Source organism: Drosophila elegans, unplaced genomic scaffold (assembly GCF_018152505.1).
Source record: "Drosophila elegans isolate 14027-0461.03 unplaced genomic scaffold, ASM1815250v1 contig_208, whole genome shotgun sequence".
NCBI classification, from domain to species: Eukaryota; Metazoa; Arthropoda; class Insecta; order Diptera; family Drosophilidae; genus Drosophila; species Drosophila elegans.
Genome location: NW_024545578.1, coordinates 4,687,409 through 4,713,587, shown reverse-complemented (window position 1 = coordinate 4,713,587; position 26,179 = coordinate 4,687,409). Strand labels below are relative to the sequence as shown.

The window sequence follows — 26,179 nt, the reverse complement described above, 5'->3', positions numbered from 1 at the left end:
CACACTCACTCTCAGGTTTTTCTCCGAGGGCTTCTTCACCAGCGGTTTGCTATTTGGCGGCTTGTCTCCTCCCTTGCGATTGATCAGCGGCAGCCAGTTGCGCCTGAAAGATTCAAAACAATTCGACAGTTAAGTGACAGTTCGTATACTTTATAGCCAAGTGTTGTAGTAGTAGCAGTAGTAGTAGTAGTAGTAGTAGTAGTAGTAGTAGTAGTAGTAGCAGCAGTAGGAGTAGTAGTAGCCTACAGGAACTTGCGAATCGTTGTTTTGGTTTGAACAAATTCTTCCATCTCATGACGTGCCAAATAAGAAATGGAAATAAAACAAAAAGCGAGGGAAATGCTTGATGGCTGTCCAGCTGCGTGGCCAACATCAGACTGTCGCCAGCATCGACTGCTAACTTGGCCAAAAAGCGCCCGCTGTTCGGTTGTCGCCGCCGTTGGCACAGTGGGCGCAATTCAATTCCCCATTATCATTTGCCTCTTTAAAGGGCTACAGCACGCAGTTGCAGCATAAAACCAATTTTAAAGTCAAATTTACGTTTATATCTCTTTCATTTCGCTTTTTATGCTTCAAGTTTTTTACCGCATTTTCCATAAAGAAAATATTTCTTTCAACGCTCCTTTGATTAATTTGCAGCCAGAGCAAAGTTTATGGGTCAAGTTTCGGCTTTTTGTGAGGAGCGCGTCATTAATCAGCCACAGTGAACACTGTCTGTGGAGGACGAGTTCTGCAGCAGATGGCTTGGGTTTCAACAGCTCATTTGGGGGCGGAAACGTTTTACGGTCAGTGGAAATGCAGTAGGGAAAACAGCAAAGCCGCAAAAAAAGCTCTCTTTAAATATGCCATTTATAAATTATTAACTAAGCTTAATTAACGAGCAAACTAGTTGCCTTAAACGCTTCAAAAATCGATATCAATTAAACAAAACACAACAAAAGGAGCTGGGGAGGTGTGGAGGTGGAACCCAATGGCATGTAACATAATTTGAAGTAAAAATAAACATTGACACAGACGACAAAGAAGAGGGACGCGGTTTTCGACAACAAGGACGACTGACTGGTCAGTCAGTCAAATTAAACAAGACCAGTTCAGTTCCAGGAATTGTATTTAATTTATTATAAGCTTGTCCACATTCAAAATTCATTTGGCTGATGTAATGTTTTAGGCAAATAGCCAAAGTGCCAAAGTGTCTCCATTTTCTATCAGTACTGATGGCCATGTTTGTTTGGGTGTGTATTCATGGGGCCGCCGCAAAATATGCAACAAAGCTAGCCGGCAAATTTGCAGTTTCCGTCTCCTGCTACTCGAAAACAAATTGTGCACGGCAAGAACATTTCCAATATTTCCATTTTTTATTATTTAATGTGCTATACTGGTGGTGCTAGGCTTTCAAATAAATAACTTATTTAATTTAAAGTTTTGAACACATTCAAACGGCTTCAAATAATTACTTATTTAGGTACGTTGTTCAAAATAGAGTTAAATTAATTACTTATTTATCCTATTCTAGAATCATGCCATTTTATTTAAGACTCATTTAGCATGTGATACATTTTTTTATAGCTACCCCTATTTGTTGAGGAATATAAGCATTGCGGTTTTAGTGATAGTCAAACGAAAACAACTCGGCAAAAGTCTTACGATTAAAATTTTAAGCAACTACTTATTATATAAACAAATTTTCATCACTTTTTTGGATGGTTTAAATATTATTAATTACAGTTTTAGAAAGATGTTTCTATAACTTTGAAAGATAATGTAACATGCAAAATATTATTGAAAATGCTATAAGCAAGTTTAACAAATTTAAATCTATTTTTTTGGGCTTGTTAAATTTTAATGCATTTATTCATTTACTAAATTTGGCTCAATTTTTAATAATTAAATTAAACTCATAAAAACGTTTCAAATAGTCTGTTTGCTTCAAAAATTATTTGTTTTTAACATTATAAAAGCATTATTATTAAACTGTGAACAATTTTTTCAGTGCCTTTGAGTATGGTTGGAACACAAATACCGATGCAGGGCAAGTCCACTTAGTTCATTGGACTTGGGAGCACGCGCTACTGAGCAGGATCCTTTTGCCCACCGCAGCAATATAGCATATAGCAAATAGCCACCCCGGTTCTTTGCATATATCCTGGACAAACACACGCGCATATTGACACAGTGCTTGAGACAAAGAGTCCTGACCAAAGTGACAGCCATAAAGAGAGGTGGGTCGGAGTGAGTGGGGTAGTAGTAGTGGGTGACTTGGACAATAATCTATATTCATGTTTGGCAGGAATAAGGCGATGAGGAAAAAGAGGAACTAACATCACTTAATGCTCACTCGAGTGAGCCAGCAGCAAACAAAGTGCCCAATTAGTGTGCAAATATTGAAAGTATTGTTGTGTAATTGCCACAGAGAAACAAAAATGAAACGAAAGCCATGGAGAAATAGTTCCCTTGCCTTTGTATCACCCACAGTTAATGCTAAAGCGCGATAAGATTACTCAAAATGAAAGAGAGCTATTTAAAGTCTAGTTGCGCCTGAAGGCGTAATTATAGGAAATAATACTGCATAGAGCTTTCGATATGAAAACAAATCAAAAATCAATCACAGAGAGTGGCGTTCACACCCCACTCTCTTTTCTTTGCGGGTCCCACGAGGCGTATGATTAATACGCATGGTCTCTTATCGTTCAACTTTTTTCCTCACACACTTATCTCTGCCATATTCACAACTAATGACGAAGTCCAATGCTGACTAAGAAAGGACAAAGACGATATAGTATATAGCAAGGGTTCCACATTAATAGAACTTTACCTTTAAAGCCAGTCAGAAATAAACTTTAATCACTTGCAGCGCTCACACAACAGGTTTCGATCGAAGCTGTATTAGATAATTGCGCAATTATCGTAAATATTGGTGGGAAAAACGCAACCGGTTGCCAAGCCATACAATACTTATGGGCATTCCCATTCCCTATTTGTTTTGGGGATTATCGTGCGAGTGGGTAAAAAGATGCCCCAAATACAGAGCAACCCGTTTGTTCTTCACAAACCCCACACTCAGAAAAGAAAAAAGATAATAACTAGCTAGATAAATATTCCACAAGCGTTTCGGGGAAAAATGGTATCGTTTGTAGGGTGAATCCGAACCCTATACTCATTTATCTCACCCAAAAACTAAATGAAGCTCAATTGCTGCTGGACAAACAACAAACAACGTGTCTTTCTAACAGCAAACGAACGTGCCGGATTCGTAACTGCAGCTGCATAATGAGCGATAGCCAACCGGAATGAGCAGATGGACTCATGTTACACGTTGGTGTCGATAAATCAAGCCCCGGTCTTAATCTTCGTCTGATGAAGCTTACTCATGGCAAAGCAAACAGAACTTGGCGAAATGAAAACAAAATTAAAGCAGCAAGCAAATCAATACTTTCAATACTCTACCAGAACTATAAATTAAGTTTTCTCCTAAGTACACACTAAAAATTAGTATAACGACAATGAATAAGTTTAAACGCTGACTGCAGTGTCGAGCCAATAACTTGAATAAGCAATAAGTGTCAGAAAAAAGATGTTTATGCTACGTTAACCTCGAAAAAATTTGTAATTATTTCGTTTAACGATTTAAAAGTCACATTTAATACATAAACATTGAGTTTAATTGGCAATTTGCAATTAGTTTTATGTTTATAAGTAAACAGGTCGTAATGCCTGCAGATATTTCCCATGAACAAGGCTGAAATTACTTTTTATATTCCAGTCGAGCTTGACAAACTGTAGCCTAAAGCGTTAAACCCTCTACTGATAGTATTGAAAAAACAAAAACAAAAACAGAATTAAAGCTGATTTAAGTTGGGCAATTGAGAAGCTGATGAGGCGCACAAAAAACATGAGCCACACATGATATCCAAGGAGCTTGTTATTGCAATTGAGACGACGAGGGCGACTAATTGAACGTGAGGCTAACCTAAGGCAGTCTTATGAAATCGGGCTGCTTTTGTAGCTCTTTGTTTTCATAAATTATTTGGAAAACTGAAGAGAAACCCTGAGTCTCAGATTTACATTTAAGACTGGCCTTGACTCATGTTAATTTAAAGCCACATTTGATACACCTTTAGTATCATACTCTTAATAGAATAGAAATAATATAGTTGGTTGGATTTTAGCAATATAACTCACAAAAGTTCTTAGTCTTACTTTTACAACTTTGTTTTGAGTTCAAGTTCCTTTAAATTTCACGCTCTAATGCGTATAATTTCTGGACATTCTTGCTAACCTGAATAATGAATATCGTCGCTCTGTGTTTTTGTGCTTCTTCTCGGCGACCTGTTCGCAGCAGACACAGGTGAATCCCGACTTTCCACCCAGCGATTGCTGGTGATGAAGCACTGGGGTGGATCCCTTGTCGTTTTCGGCAGCCCTCAGCGATATGGACTTGATCAACTTGTGCACCGATTTGGATCGCGAATGGGTGGGAGCCGAACTACGTTTCACTTGAATTGTATTGTACTTGGACTGCGAATTAGGATTCGAAGTCACATTGTTGTTATCGCACTGGTCAACGCCGCAAAAACCGGCAGTTCCTGGTACGTCGGTGGCGTTTTCATGACCGTGGAAATGTCCGTTTTCGGCCATGTTATCTAACCGGCTCCGGTGGCCGCAGTCACTACTATTGTTATTGTTGCACATGAAAGATAAGCGATCCGCCGAGGTGAGCACTTCAAACACTGTGTGGCGTTAATTGTTGAAAACCGCTCGAAAAAAACAAGCACCGCAAACGAGAGACGTTTCCAGTACTGCGTCTAATCATAAACTGAGCCGAAAGCCGACTGCGAGCGACAAAGAAAAGGTTCTCCCCATGGGGCTTTCGATTTCTGGAGAAAAAAATAACGCAAACTCGCACTCCCACTAAAACAAACTCAAAGTTGGGAAGTGGCGACAAGTAATGGGAGAGTACACTTTAAAAATTAAGTGTACAAATAAAGTATAATTCTATTTTAATTGGGGAATAATTTATTCTGCGACTAAGAACCTTAATAAAGGTAATTTTATGTCTTATTTTAGATTATTTTTTATATATTTAAATCACAAACTTTAAAAGAAATTGGTTTTCACTTTAACTATTTCAAATGTATAAACGATTTTTTTTAATTGCTATAACCTTATTTATTAACATGAAAGTTTTTGGTAAATAGTGCGAACTTTAAAACTTTTTTAAAAAAGGTTAAAGGTACACATTTTTCCATTAAAGGCCATTTTTTGAGTGTATTGTTTGTCTTGAGTGTATAAAACTCGCCTTCAAAGAGCGAAAAACAAAAGGCAAAACAATAACAATGAGCAACAACTGGGAGCTGGTAGCCGTGTTCTTGTGATTCTTGTTGAATTCGAGCTTTTTTTTCGCTCACAGCTGAACTTCTCATAACTGCTGTTGATATTTTTGTTGCTGTTTCGCACTGTTCAGTGTAAATGGGTTTATATCTTTATGACTTGCGCCTGAGCCCTACGACACGCGATTAATACCCCCAGTGCAAAAATATTAGTACACTCTATTAGTCTGAGGCACCAGGTTTAATCGCAAAGTAAGCGTGCAGTGCACAATCATGATGGTTATTTTTAGCTATCCTAATTCTCAGTAAATTTATTAACTTTTCCAAGAATAACATTTGCATGTAATTTAATCTATATAATCTTTTAAAATGATATATTAATAACTCAAAATTTGTTATAATTATTATTTCTTACTTGATTACAAGAACGACTTATTAAAATATCAGAGTATTATTAATAAAAAAAAATGTAGCACATATGTATAATTAAAATAATTTTATATTTAATAAATTCAATTCAAGAAATAAAGTTCTGCCTTAAGCTCAGTAAAGTTTTAACCCATTGCCTTATCCAAAAGAACATGGGAAATCCCTTTACTTATACTATATTTTGACGTTTATCTCCATCCTTCCCGCATGAGTCCCACATCTGGTATCATGGGCCTTAATGACTCATTAGAGCAGAACCATTTAATTCAAAAAAGAATTAAGAGAGAAAACTGACACGATTTCCTCGCATGGTATCGCACCCTTCAGTTTCTACCCCTTCGACAGTTTGGTAATAAGGCAACTGGCGGTGACTCATGACAAATGGTTTAAATTGAAGCAATTCTATTGGAAGCTAATTGCATGGTAAAAGGAGAGAAGAAGTGCTCCCTTATTGTACCATTATAGCAGTCTTTTAAAGATATAGGCTCTGGCAATATTTGATATCAAGGTTCCCCAAATGACGAGCTCCCAGAATGAGTTGATTAATTTTATGAATTTGTTTTTGCCCACCCCTTTACCAATTGAACAGACAGTGAAGATAACACCTGGTGTATCTAGCTAAACACCTGACTACACTGATTTTGAATAGGTCAAATAATTAAAAACAAAATGCTGTCAATAAGATAATGCAATCTAGTACCCAAAATTAAGCTTTAAAAATATATTATGAGTTTTATACCCAGAGGAGTTTCGATAAAATAATTACTTATCTTTTAGCAATTGTAGTTCTTCAAAACTCTCTAATATTATTGTAGCACAAAAGTTTGCCTTTTTTATGCTTTTTTATAAGTACCCAAACAAGAAACAAAAAACTTCTTATCTGGTTAAAATACAAAAATGAAAGCTCTGGGGAATGAGCGCAGAATTTGGAACACAAAATATAAGTTTGACAGTGATTTGTCAAGGAAGTTTCTTAAAATTCAAAACACCATTGAGTTTTGAAGCATTTTGATTCTTTTGTTTGCTAATGTTTCGCGTATAAAATATATATAGACTTTTCAAAACTGACTGATTTCACTGTCATGATATTTGTACGTTACTCACCCAGTAAAACCGCGACGTTTAGTGGACGATGAAAGGGCATCCGCCTTGTTGCGATTGCCTATAAAAAGTGGAAGAATAAAATGAATTTAAAACAGCATTAGATATATGTAAAATCGAATGATTTACCCTGATCCTGCATGTCGGATTTCTGTGAGCCCGCTGCTCCACCTGCATTCGCTCCGGATCCGGAAGCGTGTTTGTGAGCGCCCGGTGGCGGTTTGAGCACTGAGACTGGGACGAGTCCTTCCTGCACGGCGGCATCGTCGTGCTGTGGATTCAGGCGCACCAGGCAGAAGTCCGGCTCGCCGGCGGTGGGCGGCTCTATAATCTCCACCTGCTGGCCCTTGCTCACGCTCAGCTCATTGGTGCCCGAGCTGGCGATGTAGTCCGCTACCACCCATGTGGCCTCCTGGTTGCCCAGCTGGAAGGGATAAGAGAAAGGACACGGGACGAGATGAGAATCGGGTGACGATTTTCGTTCTTGGGCAGTTAACCCGTTTGAAATTTTTTTTAATTTTTAACTAAATTAAGTGGCAAAAGGGTTTATTGACTTGATTTTACTACTTGTACTAGTCTGTCTAGATAATAAATAAACATTTTTTTATTTCAAATGCATATTTAGTTTTTGTTTCGGAATACACAACTAAAACCAGTAAATAAATTTAAATATTCAAACAATGTAAGCATCCATCAATATCATTTTCTCAAAGCTTACATTTAATATTTTTCATTTTGAAAAGGTCTAAAATTAAATGGCAATAAGATTTAGTGACTAGCTTATCATGAATATCCTATTCAGTTTTTTTTTTAAATACTATTTTGAGGGGTTTATTTTTAGATATAAATGTCTCAAAACCTAAAAATACATAAGAAACTTTAATAGTAGATGTGAAATGAACTATTAAAAGTACCGAATCAATTTAAATTTTCAAACAATGAAAGCCATATTATTCAGAATGCCCATCATCAGGAAAATGATTAAATGAGATTTTATGGGCCATAATAGTGGCATCCTGGCATACAAAAGCCGTGTTAAAGGCGCCTTCAGAGGGTTAACATCGTCGAGTCGAGGTCGAGGCCTGACTGAAAACCTTATTGATTGACCGCCAGAACAAAGGCCGAGGACTTTGAGGGCCTCAAGGATCATCGGCAAAGCGAACGAACTAATTAGAAAGCCATTCGAGCTTAGCACACGTCCATTGTGCCATGGAAAACACAAGGAAGCGGAAGGAGGTTCACTTCCGTCAATTTTGATTGGCGGCAGGCCACCAGAACAATCCACCTAATCAGCCCAGAGAACAGAGAATCCACCTCCTCCCTTTGGGTTGTGTGCATTAATAATTTATAAGTTTATTAATTTACATGCGGCCACAGCCAGTGTGGGTGTCGATGTGGAGGCGTCTATCAACTCTTTAAATACCAAGGAGCAAAATTTTGCGAGGCGACAGGGTGATGCATGGGAAAATTGTGGTTAATCGCTAATCGATGCCATTGGATTCTCCAAAGGATTGCCAAGTGCACAGAGCAAAACGGCCGCTTAAAATCAAATTGAAAGCTAAGAGCTGGACAATAAAGCTTTTAATAATAAAAGTATACAAAGTTGTTTTTAACAAGTTTACATAAATATTGGTTATATCTGACACAACAATTGGGGAGCTTACTTGCACCAATAAACTGATAAATGATAAACTGATTAGACCAAAATTTTTGGCTAACAACAATTACAGGCATGATAAACCGATTATCACAGAACATTTAAATACCCTTATATTGCTTGTGAATGAAACAATTAAATGAGTTTATGTCGAAACATTTATCTAATTTGTTATATAGAAAAACTAATTTGTTGTAACACTTTAAACTATTTTATATGGTTTGGTTATTCAATTATTTTTTTTGTATATAATAAATACTTAATATTTCCGCATCAAGATTTATTAAATCATTTCGAAGTGACAATTGATAGCAAAATATGTTCTTTTTATGTCCCAAGCCATAAAAACAATTCAAAAATACTTAAGTATAATTAATCTATAGTTCTAGCTTGGATAAACTTTAATCTAGTTCCCGGTGACAATTAAAAGCCTGGATGTTCTGCTATTTTTCCTGTGCACGCATGAGGCTGAAATATTTCAACTCTATATGAAATTCCTCAGCGCCGTGTGATGATATTTATTTCGCATACAATATTTATGTGGGACACGCCATAAACTGACTGAGGGAGCACAGGCTGCATGGAAACACCTGTCAGGTGGGCTGGTGGATGGGTGCTGGGGGCATGGGGGCATGGGCCAAATGGCGAAATGATGTCGACAAGGCAAGCGGCGGTTGACGAGGTGGTGGTGGGTGGCTTGGGAAGCGGTTGAGGGTGAGGGTGAGGGCGAGGGTGTGGGAAATGGGAAATTAAAGGAGGGGGAGGGGTGGCTGGCGCTCATAAGCGCAATTAAATCAACTTCATCGGCGGACAGGACCAAGAGCAGCAAGCACAGAGAGCTTAGTTTATTATGCTCGCCTCGCTGCCTTTACCCACTGCACGAGTATGTGTGTATTTGTGTGTGTGAGGAAGAGAGAGCTTCATTTTTTGCACAGAAAACAAATCTTATTTATAACATGTCTTTTCCAATTGAAAATATCTCTATTTTCCACCAAAAGAATTATTGCTATTATTTTTGATTTTAAATATTTAAAAAATTTATTTAAAACTTCTAAAATGTTGGGATAATGGATACTAAATATAGTTCAAATTGGCGGAATAGTAATAACTTTACTGATTTTGAACAGTTTTTTTTAAATAAATTAAAATGTTTTTTGTACTACTATTTCAATTTTATTTCCAGTGTAATAGCACACACATACACATACAGGAACTCAGTTTCCTTTTAGGATCCACAGCTATGGTGCTGTTAATTAAGCAGCACTGACACGGAAACGTGCCGCGCTCCCCTGCGCGAGTATTAGTGAGAGAGTGTATGTGTGTGTGTGTGTGTGTATGTGTGCGGTAAAAAGCGTTTGTGTGTGTGTGTGTGCACGTTTCCGCTTGTAATGCAATTAGTTGAAAAGTTTCCGAGGCAAAGTTCTGAAAAAGTTTTTCGACAGCAGCTCTCGCAAGACGAGAGGCTCAAGCTCCTCAGGGGTCGGATGCCAAATAATGTTTTTATTCTTATTTATCTAGGCTCTTAAATTGCCTCTCAGCCTCAATGAAAATTGATTGGTGGCCAAAATAAGAAAACAAATCAGAATAAGATGTTTTTAAACTTAGGTTATGTATGTATGGCTTGAAGCTTCCTTCGAAAATTCCATGGTAAGTGCTGCAGCCGGTGGCGTATACGTAATGCGTATACGTAATGCGTATACGTAATGCGTATACGCAATGTAAGACTCATCATAGCCGTCATCGTCCTCATCATCATCATCATTATTATGGCGGGCTGCAAATTGCTGCAGTCACGCACATCCACCCACACTAACAAACGCTCTAATAAGCTGCCATCGGGCAGAATTTCCCCTCTCATTTTCCCCGCCTGATGTTAAAGCCCAGTGGGTGGAAAGTGAAAACTAGGAGCTAAAGCAGCTGTCAGAAATCGGGAAAATCAACTGAAATAGAGAAGCTCTTTAAAGCTACCATTTTAAATCGCATGGCAGTACCATTCAGCAGCCACATTTCTTCTCAATTTTCACCGAAAATTAACTCGGCTTTCTTTTACCGACTTTTCCATTCCATTGTACTTAGCTACAAATTAAGTTCATGTTCACTTTCGTTTTCAGCTTTTATTTCACCTTCTGACCGGGTCTTTCATTAAAGTAATGAAAGGATATTTCAGTACGAAGCAATGGGAAAATCGAGCAAACGGAGGGGAAAATCGCACGAGTTTTTCCAGCTGCAAAATGCAATCAGCGCCGCCTTGATGGGTTTCGCCTTTGCCGCCCACGTTTTTGCATAAAATAATTAACATGGCTTACGGTTTCCTTTGCGCATTTCCATATTTAATAGGCGGACGCAAGGCTACCAAACTAAATTTACAATTCGCTTTAAGAAACTTGAAAGAGCAAATTTAAAAGCTGTTCTTTGCTCTGAATTGGCAGTCACAAACAACCTCATCTATTTTCCATAGGCAATTGAAAACTTTCCACGCAGATTTGCATAGCTAAAAAGGGGGAAAAACAAACAGAACGGAAAACTCAAGCCTAGAATGCAGCCGAAATTGCGTGAAAGTTGGTAGATTCAAGTCCTGGGATAAAGTCCAAGGACGAAATTCGTTGACAGTCCGGCCTTTTTGCAGTCGACACTTCGACATTTCGAAGGCAAAGTTTGGCCACCGAGTTTTCCCACTCTCGCTGCTGATTACACGCTGATAACAATAATAGCTCACACTCGGAAAACAGACTCAAAGCTCGATTCCTCTTCGAGCTCAGCCGGAAAATGTGCGCCTTCCTTTCTTCTCTGCTGGGTAAATTGTAAAGCGATTTGGCAAAATGTTTACGTTATTATTGATGGGTTCACTCGCTTTGCTACTCTGTTCTCCCTGACAAGCAGGATTTAGGAGCGTTGGGGCAGGTTGCCTGGCCCAGAATGTAAGCTCATGTCTTTGCCTTTCGAGAGGCATCGTAAAAAGGCAATTGCTGCGACGACGACCCAAAAAGCCATCAATTGTTAAGTCATTAAAAAATATGTTTAGGTAAAGGGGGGCACTCGAAGGAGGGCACATAAAAGCAAACGTCAGGGTTGTCAAGTGAAATTACAAACATCATTTAACTGATTGGAATAATGGGACAGCAAGCTGTTCCTTGCACTGAGAAAATACGGTCTCCAAAAGCAGATTAGCTTATCAAAGCGAAGCCTTTTACTTTTCTTTTTTTCACATTTACAAAAACCACATTTCAGTTCTAGTTCAATGTTATATATTTTTTTTTTGAGACCGCAAAAACGGATGTTTCTTAATTCCCTAATATAATTATAATAAAAATTAAAAAAAAAAATAGGCAAAAGATAAGAACACATAAGAGTGTTATAGTGGAACGCCTTTATGGTAGTATACCCTATACACTTATTTATCATTTTGAAATAAGCTTGATCGTTAAAACTTGAATATTCAGTAAATCTGAAACTTTAGAGCCAGACATTGTTTCATATACCCTTTAGCTTAATGACTTTCGGTAAAAAAAAGAAAACAAAATACCAGCAGATGATGTTTTTAAATGCTATCGACAACACTTATAGTGCCTTATTGTTCAGCCAATCCAATTCATAAATTTAGTTTATTAAAAGCTCTCGCCTTGAGCAGTTGTACACAATTAAAATGTTCAAGTCAAATACAATTTTGTTGTACTCATTTGCTACCCTATGCATTTTTGGCCTGACAAAGTCAAATCAAATTGATAGGATAGAAGACTTACTACATAATCTAGGACGCAAAATAAGTAGGATTGAGGATTTATTGGTGGCCCAAAACCAGGTGTTGGACAAAAACATCCCTCCAAGGTTTCAAAAGATTGGATCTCGATACTTCTATATAGAGAGAACACAACGCGAAAATTGGACATCTGCCACCAGCACCTGTCGTGAAATGGGTGGCTATTTAGCATCTTTTAAAAACCAACAAGAACTGGACGCCATTCAACCGAAACTGGAACAATCAGCTAATTACTGGATCGGCATCAAATCCAAGGGCTACTCGTTTCAACAGTTCGTATCTGCTGCCAGCGGCAAGAGTCCAACATTTTTGAAATGGAGATCGGGAGAACCTAATCCTGATTACGGTCATGTTCAATTGAGGGACGGTGAAATGGGCACTTGGTTGGAACGCTCTGAATTTCTTTTCATTTGCCAATCGGACAATGATGTTTAATTAAAAACAATCAAAATAAAATAACAGTTTGTTAACCACAGAAAAATATATACATATATTACATATATCAAAAAAAATAAAATTATTTAATCCATTCGCAAAATCATTCCCATAAAAAGACTGATGCAATTGTACCCTTTCTTAGGAACGCATTTTCAGAAGGCAAACTAACCAAAAATTAACCTTAGGTGTAATATTTTTTTTTTGTCACAAACAAATCGTATTTATAATGTTTTCAAGACCATTTTTTCAAGTGGAATCCAATTCACATTTATCAAATAAAGCTTTAAACCGAAAAATCACTAAGATGCTTGCAGGAAAGTAGAGAACAAAAACTGCCCCCTTCGATCCATTTGATTCGATGTAAGATATTGAGTGGAAGAGGGAAATTTTAGACAGATTTTGTATGCCAGTCAGTTGTTGCTTTGTCGGAATTTGTTCGCCTAAATGCCCTCATGGGCGCCATAAATCACACAGATATGCCAGCGCATACAGAAAAATATGGAAAGGGAAGGAGAAATATATATAAGTATATATATTCACATTTATGTGTAAATAAATGTGTGTACCAATAGATAGCCACAAACTGGCTGTGTTTTTGCTGGGGTACATAAAACATAAACGTCTATTATTCAATTAACTCGCACAGTGGGTTCGTTCGCCGGCAGGTGCAGCAGTCAGGGGTCGTTTCCCGGGTCCCGACATCAATTACGAGTACGTTGTGGCAAACAGCCAGTCGACAACAGAGTAGAAATGAGAAAGGAGCCGGATTCCCACCATTGGAAGGATGAGGAGCAGTAGCTATCGCTCTGTGGTCTGGTAATTGTACGACAACATGTTAACACCGAAAGCAGCCACATTCCCCTCCAATCCACAGCCACATACCCATCCGCTATCGGTACAGGCCCATTGGCCAACCCCGCCTGCTAATGTTCCCTTACAGTGGGTTCTTTGGGTGGAGTGAAGTGGAGTGGGGATGGAGATGGAGATGGAGGCGTGGCTGCCAAGTGGGTGTAAGTGCTGAATGAAACTCATTTAGAGCGCAAATCGAATAATATTCTAAATCAATTACGTGCAACTACGACATGATCGATAACGCAATCTAGCATAGGAAAAAGTTAACTACTCCTTACCTAAATGTGCAGAAAGCTGTCTAAGACTTTAATTGATTTACAAAGTTCCTGGGTAAGTACACTGACAAGGTAATTGATATGGTGTTTATTTGCACTTTTTAAACGAGTTTTTAGTGCACTTTGTAATTTGTAATACAACGAAAACTTAGTTTTGCATACCCAAAGTTTTATTTTTCAGAAAATTTTGTTCAACTAATTTAAAAGTTAAAATTGTTTACTAACTACAAGAAAGGGTCAAGTTTCATCGTGTTTTTTTTTTTTTTTTTGAAACTGTCATTAAATATATTACATAAAACAATTTATTTTTAGACTTTACTTTGATCCAGCGATAAATTTATCAAACTGCAAAAGTAAATGCTAAATGGTTGATAATATATCTTCACACAGAATGAATTATTGTTGTACGCATTATTCAAAACAAATTTTCAACTTGATTTCAAAAAGTCACAGGACACTTAATGACTGTGAACGCAGGAATTAATGAACTCTGCCAGCATTCAGCAGCAAGAATTTTGTCTCCTTATGGACCAATCAACCCGTTATTCCAGATTCCCAGGCCACAAGCACCCAGAACAAGACCAACATTTTGGTGCGAACAGCAGGCAAGGCAAACAAAACCAAGCCGCCGGAAGCCTCGAACTCGGAGCCTTCGCCTCAGGGGCTCAGCCTTGACCAGCCCAAATGCTGTTTGGGATTTTAAAAGAGTTGGCCCCATGTCAAGTTGGGTGTACATGCAGCCCAGTCGCTCCAACCAACAGATCCCCTCTTTAAACCCAGAGAGCTATCAATGCGGGGAGCAGAGGACAAACTTTTGGGCAGAGATGCAACAAAAGCCAGGACATCGGCAATTTGTGGCCGGCAGAGACTCTCTTATGTCCATTGGATTGGATTGGATTGGATTGGATTGCCAGCGGGAACGGGAACTGGAGATGACAGATGGGACGTGGTGCCGCCCACTGTCGCCCACTGCCTCGTATTTTCCCGCTTTTCCTCCATGGGGAGCAATTGTGCGAGAGGCGGGTTTTTGGTTTTTAAAAAATACACGATGTCTATCGATGGGCGTGTCACAGCGTTTGCCATTGATTTTATGGCCGAAAAGGCGAAGCGTTAGGGCAGAAGACAAGAAGGGCAAATAAGCGAAAAGAACAAGCCCAAGGCATCGAATTCTGATGGACATTCTAGTGGCATGTGCAGTTGGCCTTATTGGGATTACGACCTCAAATAAAACGGGCAGCCTTTAAATCGATTAAATCAGCAGTTTCTTTTGCTTGCCTTAGACTGAGCTAGAAAATTAATTATTAAATTAAAGTTGTATAAATAGTAGGTTTAAAACAAATTAATAAAATATTAAATTCAATTTTAAAATCACTAACTTTAGTTTCACTTTGTTGATGGTTCGCTTAGCTTGCGGATTATCTCAGTCTGCATACGTGATATTTTATATTCATCAATTTTAATCTGTGATACGAATTTTGAATTTTCTTTTAACGTATGCACAGTTGTGTACGAAATTGATACATTTGCCTTTTCCATAATTCTCTTTATTTGACAGTTTTGTGTGTTATTTAACTTTTCGATCTGAGATGAGATGCATATTTGTGAGCATGGATTTATTTCCATTTGCAGTTATTTAAATATGAACATAGTTTATGACAAATTGTTACAATTTAGGATTTGATTTAACAGTTTGATTTAAGTGCAAGCCACAAACCAGAAACTGGATAGCTTTAATGTATATGTGGGCCATTTTCAGCATTAAATCTTCCACAAAATCTTATTGTTAAGTGTGCCCTTTAAACGCTTTCCCTTTGCTCTTGTATTTGCTTGGTGCCCCCAATGCCAAGAATCATGTATCTAGTGGGTCTGCAGCTAACATCTCGAGTTCTGCTGACAATTTAGTAACAAATTTGTTTGTTTCTCAGCCTTCCAGCAGCTTGGCATTGCTTTGTCTGCTATTTTTCTCCTCCATTTATATTTTTTTAGCACACTTTCCATCGCAATTTGCATATCAGTGTGCCGTTGAGGAAGCAACGACAAGGGCTTTGTCTGTTTGCCATGTTCTTGAAGAGGGAAAGTAGTTTCTATGCGCAGGTAACTTTGTCCCCAAGTTTTGCAGAATGATGGGATTTATTAAAATTGTTCAACATTTTCAGCACTTTGTTTGCCTGCATGTTTTGTGCAACGCTCAACTACAAGACTTTTCAACGGTTTGCTTTGCTCAACGTTTTCTCATCCGACTAGAAAACGTATTTTCCATTGTTAGAGTGCCAGCATTTCTTGTGGCTCTTGGAAATAGGAAAAATAGAAGGAACCCCCCATCTGTAAGTCAACTGCAGCTGACAGCAGCAGAAGCTGGAGCATCGTGAGACATATTTTTGTGTGGCAGCAAATTTCCTTTTCAACGCGTCAACAGAGAAAAAATAAAGGGGGGGTAAAACTGCTCCTCCTCCACTTCGCTGGCTGCGATTTATTTTGCGTGTGCGCTCAAAAGTATGCCATAACAAAATGCATAAAGTATACGCCCCGTAGAGTGCGCCCCACAAACGGGCAAGGAGATGCCCCACTAAAGTTTATGCCCCACACAAATTTGCTGGGAAAATATTCAACAAGCGCATAAATAATTCCGTGACACCAAATTAAAATCTTGCAGCTTATGCATATGCACAGGAAGAAAAGTGACTGCTTAAGTTTTCGTCCTTTTAAAGTAACTAAAGTTAAAAAAGTTTGATCTATGAACTTAAAAGAATCATTTCTGGATGGTCTTTGGATTAGATAAGACTTAAAAAAGATCTTCATTTAAATGTACAAGGTCATAGCTTGTTAATTTAAAATAAATTATTTAAAAAACTGCCGTTTAAAACTTTTTCTCAATTATAATTAAAAATTTCGCCAAGCAGTACTCCTGACTAGTATCATTAAATATATATTTCAGTGTTAAATATTTATATCTCAGTGTCAAAAACATTTCTCACTGCTGTTAAATGAACTCCCACGACAACAGGAAAACTTAAATGAAGCAGAAATTTATGAAAGGCCGACATCATCAGCATCAAGTAAATTGAGTAGAAAGGGCAATGCGATTATAAGGGGACCAGGAAGCTGTCTACATCGCAGAGACATCACTCAAACCCCCGAACTGCCAAAAGAAGTTGGGGGAGCAGGGAAAATGGAGGCAGGGGCAAGGTCAGCACCAGACACAATGCAGCACAGGAAACGAGATGGAGGGGCAGGGAAGGGCAGCAGAATAAAATCCAGGGGAGAAAACGATGATGATAAGGCTTACATGGCCTGATGAAGTGATAAATACATTATGTGTTGTGGGCAAAAAGGAAAGAACTAGTTGGTGGGTCAAGGGAAGTGGGCGGGTGCGGTAATTGAAGCGGTGACAATGGTGAGTAGCGAGCAAATAAATTAGCGCGCCACACTGCGTATGATTAATGGGCTTATTAAACGGCGTCGCTGCTGTCTACTTGGGTCAACAACCAGTTTATAGGCGAAGCGGGCACTTTTACAAGTAATCAAAATAAATAGCACAGCACACCAAAAAGTCAAAGACCCTTAGTTAAAGAAAGAAATGGTAAGTGGAAGAGTGAGAGTGGTAATCTTTAGTTGAGAATGGGGAATTTCATACTTTTTCACTGCAAATTTATAAAACGCTGTAAAATTTTTGAATGCAGCTAATTGCTTTTTACCACTTTAGGATAATTTAAATGTCTTTAACACTATTTGACACCAGGATATGTTCACAGATTACAAAATCGTTATTCATTCATTTTTAATTGATTGCTTTTTCTGATGGTATATGTATTTGTTAACCACATTAGATTATCTAAACAAATTCTTTCTGATTTATGCTAACATAAAAGGCTTTGAAAATTGTTTTAAACTGCGGCAAGGCATTTTATGTATGTCAATATTAATTTTTGCGCAGGCAATTTGACTAGTCAAACCAATTAGGCGTATTAAATTTTAAACGCTTCACTTAAGTTCCCATTAACACATTATGCTCTAAACCAATCAAGCATAAACTGCAGTGAAAATCAGATTAACAACCTCTATTGCAAGCATCATTTCCCTTAGTGATTGGTATTTTCAGAAATAAAAGCTTTAAGCAACATTAATCGTAGGTCAAGTTACGGCACACTTATCGAAACGCATTCACTGAGTAAAACTGTCGTTTGGTTTGTAGTGGGAGGTTTGAGTCAGCAAAGCCGAGGATATCTTGGCCACAAGAAAATCCATGCCGCAAGCTGGTGACCTTTGCACTTTGGGCCGCCAAAGGAGGCGGAGTGGAAAACTTTTGCCACAGCTAAATAAAAGATAAGCTGGGCAAGTTTCCGATAAGGTCAAGGCAATCGCTAAGAAATATTAATGTCGTAGTCGGGAATAAATTCTTGAAATCACCATGGAAAATTTCTTCAAGCTAATAAGATGCAAAAGTAACCAGCTAATTCTTAAGACCATTTATCAAAATCTTTTTGGTTTAAAGCTGTCATCAATAAGTTAACTTTGACTTAATAATCATAATTAAAGTCATACTTGACTTCAGATTACAAGAATTCTCAGATCTGCAGAGCGTAAGGTCACACTTAACATTTTTAAGACTGGAACAAAAAAGCCTCAAAAGTTTTATAAAGTTTAGTAATTAGTCAAATATTTATACTTGAGTATACCTTGAGTCCACTGCTGCTGGGTTGGCGAAAGAACCGAAAGGAGCTGGGCGTATCGATGGTATGTTGTCGGGCCAAAACTCCGTGCCCGGTTACGCTGGACTGTCGGAACCAGGGCAGCGAGATTTTGCGGCGACTTTTCCGCTGCACGGGAACAGGATTGGGGGCGGGATTGCTGGTGGGTGTGGCCACAGCGGGAAAGGTGAACGGAGACTGCTCCTGCTGGGTGTGGCCATTCTTGCCAAGTGTGGTTCCGGATCCAGCCGGCGGTGGGGATGTGGAGTCGTCCTCCTGCAGGGTGCACAGTGGAGTATTTTGAGCGGAGTCCGCTATGGACGGCGACGGCGAAGGATCGCCCACGGCGATGGGCGCACTCATGGGCAGTGGAGTGTTGGGCAGGGAGACATAGCCCTTGGTCGGGGTATCGTCGCCGCACTTAAGCCGCTCCAGCGAGCTCTTCTTTCCCCCGGCGGTAACGCCGTCGGCGGAGTCCACACTGCTCATCCGCTCATTGAGAAACTTCTTAACACTCTTCATGATGCCTTGACTCCTTTGTCTCCTCCTCCTTCTTCCCTTTTTTGCTCTATCCAATCAATCTCATTTTTCGGCTAAATCACAGTCCAAAGAAAAGCGGTGGGCGGTGGGCTCTTTTATTTTATTTTTAAAACAAATTCGGGGCTTTGTTCGCAGCCAGCTGCAAATCGATAAAGTTCTCCAACTCCTAGACCGAAATGTTTTATTTTTATTTTTAATCCAACGTATGTGCGAGTGTGTGTGTTAGCGAGAGAGAGTGCCTGATTGGATTTAACATCCTGCAGGATGCTCACACACACAAACACTCGCACACGCACTGTGTATCTATATGGCTTTCACTTATGGCGGTGACAGTTTTGCTGCGGTCTCGGTTTTCGCTGTCTTTGACTTTCAATTAGCGCAACGCGGCGTATGATTAATTTTAAGCTCGCAGCCTGCATTTTGCATTTTAATTAACAGTCATGTTTACACATTCTGTGCTACTATTAATTATGACCTTAATTTGATTGAATGTTTTAACATGTCGATTTTAAACAGTTCTTACGTAAGCAAACAAAGCTGCACAAAATGTTTATATTGATTGGTACAAAGACATTTATTTTTAGGATACAAAACATGATTAAACATTAACAAGTTAAAGTGTTAGAATTGGTTGTTATTAAACAGGATTATTTATCTCTTTGTTAGTTTCATTTAGTTATTCTTGATTTATAATTTCTTGGAATTCAAAGTCATAAATTGTTTATTTAATTGCTTTGATTATTGTTCAAATTAAAGTGAATTGAGTAAATTAAAAAAGCAACCGCCGCTTTCCTATAGTTTTTATCTGTTACCACTTCTCCCGCTTCTGTTTTGATTTCACTTGTTTAGTTATACACGCATATGTATTTTATTTATTTTATTTGCATAGATAAAATGCTGGCCACCGCCAAACGGCGAAAAATTTATCTTGAATTTTCTTAGCGCACGTTTGTTTACCCCGAACTATTATATGTCTGTATATATGCCTATATCTATGCACATGGGTTTGTTATTTTTACACATTTCTGTTGATTGCTCGTCGGACGTAGCCAGGCGTTTAGCGCGTGTTTCCGAAAAAAATAAACCCAAGATTCGGAAGATGCGGCAGGTGCGCCATAGCGACTGCCACTTTGCCCGGTCCGCCGATCTTGAAATTGCGGACGAGCAATTATGATTGGGCTTTACTCTGATTCTATGTGCTTTTCTCACTATTTTGGCACCACAGTCCCTATACCTCTATAATAGTTCAGGGGAAAAACATTTTCGAATAAACGATAAGGAGGGAAAGGCGAAGAAACTAACCAATGTGAATCGTGAAAGACTCTTTCTAAGTCGAAATTGGGAAAACGCTTCAATTGTAAAAAAAATTGGTAGCATTAAGTTTTGAGCTTTAACAATTTAATAACAAGTTTATAGGCGCTTAAGTGACTTTGTGGAATGAAAATATCTTAGGATTATTTACTATCGGTAAATAGTAGGCATCAAATAATAATGAAATGAAATAATATGTTGTAAACTTTGCTAAGTTTGATTTAATAGTTTCTGGTTCATAAATTCTTCAAAATTATTTTTCAATGCTTGCAATCAACTATGAAAATAATATTCTGTGGCACAAAGGAATTAATTCTTCTTTTCAAGCACAATAGTCTTTGATTTGCTTAGCTCATTGAGATATACATATCTGTATCTTTAGGCATGCAAAATTAATCCACAAAGGTAAGGGTATTTACAAATGTTCAGCATGAGCTGATGCCCGTGAAAATTTGCATATGTTCGAGGAAATTCGCAGCCACCATTTGTGTGACTGCGTGTGGGGGTTTTGAGCAGCTGTTGGCTAAGTGGCATGCCCATCAATTTTGGCCAGACGCTGGTGGTTCGGTTTCTGCTCGTGATGCCGCCTGTGTTTCTGAGACGCGAATGGCATTAAAAAACTTTTCTACTTTCCAGGGGCCAGGGTGTGTGTATTTACATTTACACCCACTGTAAGGACTCGTTGACATTTTGTGGCGTTGACAAAATGCCAGAAATATTTTCCATTTTCCTTGCTTACACCATTTTTCTCCTAATACTTTCTTTTCATTCACTCAAAAAGCCAACCTAATTCAATTTTTGCAAATGAATGCACACAGTGGGGAAAGTGGGAGAGTTGGTGAGTTGTTAGAGCAACGCTCAGATTTCAAACTAATTTAATTTAATCTCGCGTCTAGGAAACTTAAAGTAAGCTTAGCAACTTTGGCACACTGCCGTAATGGTATAAAAATAAAAGGGGAAAAGCTCCGTCTCCGCATTTCAGTTTGGTTTTTAGTTTATAAATAAAAAACAAAATAGCTAAAATCAAACGACAACAAGTGTTTAAAGAAAAAAACTAAATTTGAAGTTTATTCAATAAGTTCGACATCATTATCTCATAATGCTTGTCACTTGCAAAAGAGTGCTTTCCCATTAAACTCTTTCTCAAACCTCTAGAGACTTACACAAAACTAATTGAATCCTGCCTGCAAAACTTAGAACAAGCTTTGAAACTTTTACTTACTTTCCTGAAGGGTTTAAAAAAATGCAGGGAAAAACTCTCTTTGCGCAGAAAAAATCATCCCACTGAAGTTCAGAAAATGTTTTTTGTCAGCATTGAAAATGTGTTTCCCTTTGTTCACTTTTGTTGGGTTTACTAAGCGATTTTCATCGACCACAGTTCCCCATTTTTGTGCTGTTCGTATGCTGTTTTAATTGCTTCCGGCTGCAAATTGGATTAGATTAGGCCAACAAACTGGCCTTTGGCAATGGGCTGGGTCCATTATGAAAGTGGGCAGAAGGGAGACAAAACTAACAAGGACTGCCAGTGACAACTGATGGATATATAGGAAAGGGAACAAGGTTGGACATTGCACTCGCTCCCTCCCGCTGTTTGCAATCCACCCAACTGGCACTCAAATTAAATTGCAATGCATCGACTCGATAATTATAATGACCAAAACATGTCGTGTCTACATCAGCCGCAATACTGAAAAAAAACAAAAAACGAAATACCCACATTACACTACACACACACGGGAAGAAACCGCATTAGCCAAACAACGGAACCGCAACCCTATCGCGTTGAAATAAATATTAAAATGCAATAGATAAGCGTGAAATTAATGGCTCCAACTTGGGTGAGTCGACGCCCCTTTAAATGGCCAATTCGGGCACTTTAGAATGGCGTTAGCCATCAGATACCCTCTATGAGAAAGGGCACAAGATGTAATTGGGGAATTGCGATGAAAACGAAAACCCAAAATGCATCTAAAAAAGATCTCCTAAAACAAAACATGCACACAAAGCTCAAAAAAGTAAAGACAAAAGACAAACACAAAGGGCAAACTTTTGAATGCTGTTAAAATATATTTCTTAGGGTGTTGGAAAATTTAATCAGCATCATACGATTTCTATAAAGGGCTATTAAACCTATTGTATTGTGTGTGCATGTGCATTTTAGAAACAAGCAAGTCAATAAAGGAAATATTTGAATAGTTAATCATCAACAATTTCAATTTGTTGTACTATAATTTGTAGATCTACCCTTTTTAAAGCAATAATTTTGTGAGTTATTTTACTTTTAATATCTCTAGTCTATATTACATGTTTAAAAAAGTGTGAGATATTAAAAAAAGTCAAACATTCATTATAAACCCACAAAAAACTGACTGATAAGTAAGTGTAAAAACAAAATGAATCTATACAACTTGAGTTATAATAACTTAAGCACTTGTGTCATGAATTGAAAACTTATATCCCCCGAAAAAACATATCTTAAGGTGTGCTACCTAAAAGATGTGCTGCTGTTGATGGCTCACACTCACAATTGCTGCATAGTCACAGTGCGATCGCTTTGCAGTTGACAGCAGTACTCGAGGGCTTTTTTGGGGGCAACGAAACGTCTAAATGGGGGGAATGAAACTGCTACTCAAGTGACTAAAGGCGTGAAAAAGGTCAAAGGCAGCAGCGACGGAAAAGTGGGTGGACGGGAGGCTTTTCGCCTGCGTCTGCTGCAGATATTTTCATCCTCAGCTCATTTTTGTTGCCCTCGCAAAAATGCTAAAAAGGGTTCCCTCCCGCACTCTTGTGTAGTTTTCGGCAGCAGAAACAGCTTTTTATCATATTTATTTGCATTACTCGGATTGTTGTTTCACTTTTTTGTTTCTAGTTATTTATATAAGCCAGGTCTTTGTTTACAAGCCATTTTTGTTTTTTGTAGACAGTTTAAGGCCCAAACAGGAGGCTGTCATTTATGTAATCTTCTTTGTTTTTAAGTATTGTTTGTAATTTTCTGGGGCATTTGCGGTACTATTATTGTTTGTTGTTTTGTCAAGCAGCTGACTTTCTTTTACTTTTTGAAGGGGAGAATGCGGTTGAATCTTTATCTTTATAGTGCGGTGCTATCATGGTTGTTCTTATCATTGTGATTATGGGCGATTTTCAATCACTTGACACCCGAAAGTGGTTGTTTTTCCTCATACAAATTGTGTACGTTGACTGATGTATGCGTTACGGCTCCTCTGAAGTCCGCTCACTCAAAGAAAAGGAGAATATAAGTGCAGTTTCAGAGCAGAGGAGAGGAGATTGCTGCTGCTACTGCTGCGTTTGGCGTTTTTTGGCCGGGCGGCGCGCATCTGCAGGCAGCAGGCGATGGAAAATCCGAGAGGAAAACTGAGGAAAACCCGAGTAAACCCGGCGGTGAGCGAACGAACCTCTTGGCTGAAACTCTGCGGAGCAACTGGAGCAGCTGCCCCAAACGAACTCACGAATCCACGAATCCGCATATAAATCCACGAGCTCACGCAGCGACGAACGCACCGAAAACATTCGCAACAGCAATTGCCTTAACCCACTACCCACAAGGGGGGTTCAAATTGGCAAAAGGAAAACTCAAAAGCTTTTTTCGGATACTCAGAGAATGCTTCGGCACAGAGCTTTCACTCTCTCAGTTTGTTATTGTTGGGGTCTTTGGGCTTTCAGATGGGCGGGAATTTCGGTTTTCCCAATGAAATGTGTTTGTTTATTTAACAGAAAATTATTTTTGATTTATTAAGTATACAAAAAAAACTATTTGTGGGCACAATAATTAAATAAATAAAATAAAAACAATCAAAGAACAAAGTACGAAATTGGTAACCTAAAAAGTTGAAGTCAAGCACACTATGTGAATTCAGTTATAACCATGATACCATATAAGGAAATTCAGAAAAATATTAATAGACGAATTGAATTTTAAGTCAATCTACCTTTAATATTAAATACTCATGATGATTATTTATTTAATAAATTTAATGACTCTATACATATATTATTTTCCACTTTACTTTTCTCTAATCTAATCACCAATACCAAAAGTTTCAGGACTAAATATTTAAACTAATCTACCTGAATCTATTTCAATTTAATATAATTATTTTCAAGACAAGACATTGTCTATAGGACATAAAGTAACTATTTTATAAAGCTTTTCACTATTTTACCGGGTTTGTTGCTATCGTATGGCAACCATATAATATAATTAAGACCAAATAAACACTGAAAATAGTTGTTGGTTAGAAAGGCATAAAAAACTAAGAGAGAGTGAAACTCTTAACCTCGTCAACCTACTGCACATAAGACAAACGGTTATGTGGTCGTAAAACCGCTCGAAATCTGCGCTGCTTAGCCTTAGTAGCAAAATCTGGTGGGGAATGTCGAAAATGCTGGCCGTTGACAGTTCGACGACGCGGGTAGCAGACAGCAGACCTAACTATAAAGAAGTGTCACATAAAATTTACATTAAGCAAATGTAACGAAAGAGCGCTAAAAGCAGTCATATATAATCCAGCACACACTCGACCTAGAGCAGGGATCCAATTCATCCGTGTGCGGATACAGAATACTGCTGCTGCTGCTGCTGCTGCTGGGAAGTGCCGACAGCCAGCGGTCTTGAGCGCCGAGTCTTGAAGACTTCCACGCAGCAGCGAGGAAAATCTCATTAAGCCCTGCTATGAATTTTAAACATGAAGCAGGACCCCGAACCGAAAGGAGCCGAGTCCTGGCGAGTGGGAAAACTAGTTCAGCTGGCCAATGGCAGCGGCAGCAGCATCCACAAATCTGGAGAGAGATGGATGTGTTGGTGGTTGGGGATGAGGGTGCAAGCTGTTTCCATGTGGGGTAGGACCAAGGGGAAAGTTGATTCGGAAGCTTAAAGCTGCCTCGAAAATAGTGGGAAAAGTCAGTTAGAGGAGAGAAAACAAACAAAATAAAGGGAATACTTTTTAAAAACTACCAACCGTTTGAATACAAAAAAAATGTTCCTTTTACTCATATATATTTGAAAAGTACTTTAACAAGTACAATCTATTTTAAAGGTTGCGTTTTAGGAATACATAAATATTGTAAACAAAATATAAACATTTGCCCATTAATAAGTTGTGTAATATTTTTTATAAGTTTCATTAGGTATGCTTATATTTTCTAATATTTTTAAAATCTTAGGGGATAGAGTCAGTAAGAAAAGAGAAGACAAACAAAATAATAATAATACTCATATATTTTAAAAACCCTTAAGAACTTGTTTTAAAGCTTAAGTAAAATATACACACTTGCCCATAATATAATATGTTTAATATTTTCAATGTGATTTTTGAAACTTAGTGGGAAAGTGATTAAGAAGAGAGCTGTCAAACAAAATATGGGAACACTGATTAAATCAAGTTTGCTCCTTTACTAATACTCGTAAACTTTAAAAGTACTTGTGAACTTGCTTAGAAGTTTAAATTGTTGGAATGTGTATACATTCTATAAACAAATTATATAAGTTTGCCACTTAATTCAGTTGAAATTATATAATATTTTCGAATAATTAGGTTCAATAGTTCCGCTTAAAGGAAAATCTCTTTGAAACTTACCTTATTATCACTATCTGTGGTATTACCCGAACCGAAACTAGCCAGAGAGCAGCGATCATGATCGTTCTCTGTGAGCTGTTCGTCCAAATCCCGAGAGGATCTTTGCGAGGAGCCCGAATGTTTGGCTGGTGACTTGGGCAGGGTCAACGAGGTGCCCGAGAAGCACGTCTCCTGCATCACTTCGCGCAGCTTCTTCACCCAGATCTGAAA

The 26,179-nt window shown here is 38.3% G+C and overlaps 2 protein-coding genes across 6 annotated transcripts in view; one reads left to right on the top strand and one right to left on the bottom strand.

Moving 5' to 3' along the window:
* Positions 1 to 26,179, bottom strand: part of LOC108145951 (triple functional domain protein) — a 48,164-nt gene that overhangs the window by 9,258 nt on the left and 12,727 nt on the right. For 3 of the 5 annotated variants that reach the window (XM_017271661.2, XM_017271662.2, XM_017271660.2), the window contains 4 exons: positions 25,970 to 26,173; positions 6,987 to 7,281; positions 6,861 to 6,918; positions 10 to 103 (listed from right to left, as the gene is read on the bottom strand). In XM_017271661.2, coding sequence (XP_017127150.1) covers positions 10 to 103; positions 6,861 to 6,918; positions 6,987 to 7,281; positions 25,970 to 26,173 — 651 coding nt within the window. Of the gene's footprint in view, positions 1 to 9; positions 104 to 4,276; positions 4,813 to 6,860; positions 6,919 to 6,986; positions 7,282 to 18,512; positions 19,231 to 23,557; positions 23,814 to 25,969; positions 26,174 to 26,179 lie in introns of those variants that run through there. The other 2 variants (XM_017271663.2, XM_017271664.2) reach the window with 2 other exon arrangements.
* Positions 13,085 to 15,494, top strand: LOC108145953. The gene is made up of 2 exons (XM_017271667.2): positions 13,085 to 13,891; positions 14,388 to 15,494. The coding sequence occupies exons 1-2, from the start codon at positions 13,844 to 13,846 to the stop codon at positions 14,973 to 14,975; spliced, it is 636 nt and encodes a 211-aa protein (XP_017127156.1). The 5' UTR covers positions 13,085 to 13,843; the 3' UTR covers positions 14,976 to 15,494.

Coding starts and splice junctions, on each gene's coding strand:
- LOC108145953 (XM_017271667.2), top strand. CDS start 13,844: ATGTGCAGAAAGCTGTCTAAGACTTTAATTGATTTACAAAGTTCCTGG. Junction 13,892..14,387: donor TTGATTTACAAAGTTCCTGG/GTAAGTACACTG, acceptor CCGTTATTCCAG/ATTCCCAGGCCACAAGCACC.